At 40.7% G+C, this 5366-nt stretch overlaps 1 protein-coding gene across 1 annotated transcript in view; it reads left to right on the top strand.

Moving 5' to 3' along the window:
* LOC107296043 (mRNA-decapping enzyme 1A-like) overlaps nucleotides 1-5366 on the top strand; it is a 20079-nt gene that overhangs the window by 3699 nt on the left and 11014 nt on the right. The window contains exons 3-4 of the mRNA XM_015825383.1: nucleotides 2951-3061; nucleotides 4710-5302. Coding sequence (XP_015680869.1) covers nucleotides 2951-3061; nucleotides 4710-5302 — 704 coding nt within the window. The remainder of the gene's footprint in view (nucleotides 1-2950; nucleotides 3062-4709; nucleotides 5303-5366) is intronic.

Genomic DNA, 5366 nt, shown 5'->3' with positions numbered 1-5366 from the left:
ATAGTTTAGTTTCTGAGCCAGTACGTCCTATGTCAGTCAATGGCTTCGCTCGCGTCAAGACTGGAATCTAGGGTCCAGGACGGGCGTGGCAACTTTGGCTGACTTAATCTGATTGGGCAGGAATACAGTCTACTACCCATGGGTGGATCCTCCATCTCCGTGCTGAGAAAAGGCGTTCAGGTAAGACAACGCCCCTTTAAACAGAAAATATAGTAAAGAAATACGGTACTTAAATTCTACATATAACAACGGCAGCAAGAATAGCATACGCACAGTTCTGGAAAAATGAGAATATACCACCAGAGGAAGAAGTGATAAGAAAAATCCTGGACTGTGCTGAGATGGACAAATTAACAAAAGAGATAAAAGAAAAGGAAGACACAGAGTACTATCTAATATGGAACAAGTGGTATGACTGGTTGGAGACGAGAAATAATAGAGGAGAATAAATGTGGATGAAGGAAGAAAAATGCAAATAAGAAACAACGGGGCAACAAGGACAAATATTCTAAAGAAGAATAAGGGGGGGAAATGTAAATAATAGAAGATTACCATTATAAAATCGCTGTTTAAAAAAAAGGGAGGAGTATATACTGTGTGTGTATATGTGTTATGTTTTGTTTTGTTTAAAAAGAAGGCCTAGCCAGTTTCCAGGCCTTAATCCTATAGAAAATCTGTGGAGGGAGCTGAAGGTTCGAGCCACCGAACATCAGCCTCGAAACCTTAATGACTTGGAGAGGATCTGCAAAGAGGGGTGGGACAAAATCCCTCCTGAGATGTGTGTAAACCTGGTGGCCAACTACAAGAAACGTCTGACCTCGGTGATTGCCAACAAGTACTTGCCACCAAGTACTATGTCATGTTTTGCGAAGGGGTCAAATACTTATTTCACTCATTAAAATGCAAATCAATTTATAACTTTTTTGAAGTGCGTTTTTCTGGATTTTTTTTGTTGTTGTTCTGTCTCTCCCTGTTAAAATAAACCTACCATTAAAATTATAGACCAATCATTTCTTTGTCAGTGGGCAAAAATGTACAAAATCAGCAGGGGATCAAATAATTTTTTCCCTCACTGTATACACCCTGTGCCTTCTTCCCAAGGCCCCCCTACGATTGCATACATGCACACACACACTCCCATGACCTTTTTCAACAGCCTCCCTGCTAATTGCACACATGCACCCCATGCCTTTCTGAGCTAACACTGCACTGAGCACCTCCTTCCCTGGCTTGGGTGTGGCCTGTGCCCATCCTCCCAGGGCTTTACTCCTTACCTGGAACTTCCTCAGCTTCCCACTTAATGAGCCATGCATCTTGGGTTATGATGTCAAGTGGAACTGCCTGGGTTATCACTAAGCAGTGTCCTGTGATGTCATGTTTTTTGACCACATCCCTAGCAAATGGCAGTCCTGATCTCAATTGCAAGTTCCTGGTCCCTACTAATTCCTATTAATATTTCATGCTATCTGTGGAAGTTTTGTTTTGTTGTTAGTTGTGAAGTCGTGTCCAACCCATCGCGACCCCATGGACAATGTTCCTCCAGGCCTTCCTGTCCTCTGCCATCTTCTGGAGTCCATTTAAGCTCTCGCCTACTGCTTCATGACTCCATCCAGCCACCTTATTCTCTGTCGTCCCCTTATTCTATTGCCCTCAATCTTTCCCAGAATTAGGCTCTTCTCCAGTGTTTACAGATCTCTATATTATATTGTTTATGGTGAAATGCATATTCAGCAATTGATTTAAATCCTTTTGTAATATCTCACTCATCGCGGTAATAAAAAAAACTTTCTACATTTACATCTACATTTCTCTAAGCCTTTTCTAACACTGCACACGTAGCACAGAACTACAATTACCTCAGTTCTAAAAATGCGTGGCAACCTGCCAGGACAAAAACCCCTCAAGAAGAAATATCCAGTCCACAATCCACATTTAATGGTGTGCTCTATGTGTTAAACGAGTAGTTTATAAAAATGGAAATGATACAGTACAGACCCATTTGCTGTTAAACTTAACCACTGTAATTGGCTTTACTTCCTTACATTTGTTATTCACTTTTTATATTTGGGCTATCTTCATAGAGTGATGTAAAAAAAATGACGTTTCTCTCTATGATTGCAAATTTTGTCAGTTCAGTTCTTCTGAAATAAATGTGTTAACTTTGCAGATCATTTGAGGCATAAAACTAAATCATTTATTTATTTTAATATTATTAATACCTTTGCCTTATGTGTGAAAACACATTGGGCACATGCTGGGATAATTTTATAATGGTTTTGCAGTCGGCATGTTTTTTTTGGAAACAGTTTTCTTCTTTCCTAAGTGTAGAGTAGTTCTGCAGATGGAATTAATTTTTTATTAGTTTTAGTTTTTGAAAAATTGCATAAAAGGTTTCATTAAACACTTGGGAAGCAAAGCGATTTGTTTGACACCTCATCATAATATAACAACATAGTTAATTTGTATTTTGTATGAGCGTGTTGTGTGGAGCCAGATAGCACATTTATTCATCGCACCTTGGTTAAAACAAACCATGTGATGTGTGAATTCTGTCAAAGAGTTGTAGACCTCTTAACAACAGCTAACAATTGGCTAAATAACATCCAGAATTCACAATGGCAGGACCATTAGCCATCAGGCAAGATAGTTATTTAAAAAAAAAAGATAAGGGAAAAATGGATGACTCTTGAAATGGTATCTGTATACAGATAGTCCTCGACTTATGATCATTTGTTTAGCAACCATTTGAAATTACAATAGTGCTAAAACAAGAATTACAAATGGTTCTCGCACCTAAATGACCGTTCCACTTTCCCCATGGTCACATGATCACAGTCCAAGGAAGAAAGCTTGCTGAAATCTGTTGAATGTATTCCCATAAATCATAATTATCTCATTCAGTCCAAACTGGAATTTAAAAATAATGTTTCTTTCCTTTTTATTCTTTTAGAATCAGAAGAGTGACTTAATTTCAGGGACCCAAGAAAGTGGAAATCTCACAAAGACTGAAAGTACAGAAGTATCTGAATATGAAACACTGATGTTACAAGTCCAAGATCATGTATGTTAAAATCAGATCCTCTGAGATCTGCCTTTTTATCCTTATAAAATGCTATTTTAAATGGAAGCACAGGTAGTCCTCGAATAACAGCAGTTCATTTAGTGACTGTTCAAAGTTACAACAGCACTGAAAAAAATGACTCACAATCATCTTTCACACTTAACAACCGTTGCAGCATCCCCGTGTTCATGTGATCAAAATTCAGACACTTGGCAACTGACTCATATTTATGGCGGTTGCAATTTCGTATGGTCATATGATCCTTTTGTAAACCTTCTTACAGGCAAAGTCAATGGCAAAGCCAGATTCACTTAACAACTGTAGTACAACTGTAGAAAGTTTGTAAAATGGAGCAAAATTCACTTAATAAACATTTCGCTTAGCAACATAAATGTTGGGCTCAATAGTGATCATAACTCGAGGACTACTTTGTTACTTTGTCCTCATTCTAAATGTGTATATTGCCTATATCGGGTCCCCAACCATCGGGCCGCAGCCCACTAGGAACTGGGCTACGCAAGCGACGGGTCAAACTGTGTATGCTTTGGCAGCAATAGGAGGAAAATGGAGAAGGTCATCCACGCGTGGCAGGTCCTGTGGAGCGCTGGCATTGGGGGGAACTGGGGCTTTCTGCAGTGATGGTGGCTGGTTTCAGTATAGGGCAGTGGTTCTCAACCTTTTTAATGCCGCGACCCCAACCGGTCGTAAGTCGAGGACTAAACCGGCCGTAAGACGAGGACTAAACCGGTCGTAAGTCGAGGACTACCCAACCGGTCGTAAGTCGAGGACTTTCCCTGCCCGGGAGCACCGCGCATGCGTGGTTCTGCCCCCTGCGCCGGCCGAGGCGTAGCTGGCAAGCGGCAGAGACAGAGCAAGCCGACCGCCAGCTGGCCCAGCCCAAAGGAGGTAAGGCACCCGCCGGAAAAGGGAAAAAAAAGGCGGACAGCCTTGCTTGGCGACCCCCGTGAAATGGTCGATCGACCCCAAATGGGGTCGCAACCCATAGGTTGAGAACTGCTGGTATAGGGCTTGACGCAGCATTTTTCATTGGTGGCAGTGATGGCATTGGGGCTGAAGTTGAGGCCTGGGGTGATAGTACCTGGCTGAGACTCCTTTTGTCTCAGCCCAAGTACTGCTTCCATCATGGCAGGAAAGCCAAAAGGGCATGGATCAGGGGTGTGTGTGTGTGTGTGTAGAGATAGACAGGTGGGGATGAGTTGAAGCATTTCTGTGTTTGTAAATAGTCTGAATGGTGTTCATGTGACTGGGCATGCTGCAGTGGTTGTAACTTCAGTCACTGAACAAGTGGACATATGTCAAGGACTGCCTGTATATTTGTATATTGCATTCTTTTTGTAGCTATGAGTTTTTTAAAAATAGGTTTCCCTATTAGTATGCATTTTTACGATTGTTTCCCTTAAATGGGTTGCACATATATTTAGGGTGAGATAGATTGAATGACAGACAAGAATTGATGATTATTGTTGATATTGGGAAAATGTGCTTCTCTTGAATACAATAATACTTTTGCTATAGATGGCTTTGTAGCAATCTGTTTTAAAAAGTAGAACTTTGGCATTCATTTTTATGCAAGGAAGTGAGCGTGTGCATTCTATATTAAACTAAGCTTCTAAACCTTTTTTCCTAGTCATGTCAGTCCATCCCTAAACATCTAACAGTGGAAGAATTGTTTGGAACTTCATTACCAAAGGAAAACTCCACAGCTCCCATTTCCAATCCAGAGAGGATAGAGAAAACTGATACCTCATGCAGAGAACACAATTTGCTTTTACCCTTTTCATTTGAACAATCAACAGTAATCCATCAGCCTCTGGGGAAGCTAGACGCTTCAAGCCTCAAAAATAACTCTGTGACTTTATTACCACAGGAATGTGTACCATATGTACTAACTTCATCACCTTCAGTTTTACAACCTGAAGTAAATAAAGTTCCAAACTATAATGTACATTTAAGTCCTATCCTTAATTCGACTTTGGCAACAGAAGCACCTTGTGGTCCAGTGCTGCAGAATATCAATGCAAATAATAATGTAACGCAAGTCATGCAGCAGACTACCAAGCAAATACCTTCACTTGTGAATCAGCCATTGTGCGATATGAACCACAGTACACAAAATGTAAGTTCTGGTCAAAACCAATTCCTAACATCAATGACTTTGCCAAATACAGGAGATGCTTCAAACACATCACTTCCCAGTGTAGATCTTCTTCAAAAGCTCAGGTTGACACCACAACATGACCAAATGCAGCAATCTCTTATTAAACCCCAAGTAGCACCAAATGCT

Source organism: Protobothrops mucrosquamatus, unplaced genomic scaffold (genome assembly GCF_001527695.2).
Source record: "Protobothrops mucrosquamatus isolate PMUCROS unplaced genomic scaffold, P.Mucros_1.0 scaffold2613, whole genome shotgun sequence".
In the NCBI taxonomy this organism is placed as follows: domain Eukaryota; kingdom Metazoa; phylum Chordata; class Lepidosauria; order Squamata; family Viperidae; genus Protobothrops; species Protobothrops mucrosquamatus.
The sequence above is the reverse complement of the archived record's forward strand: the minus strand, read 5'-3'. Positions and strand labels throughout refer to the sequence as shown.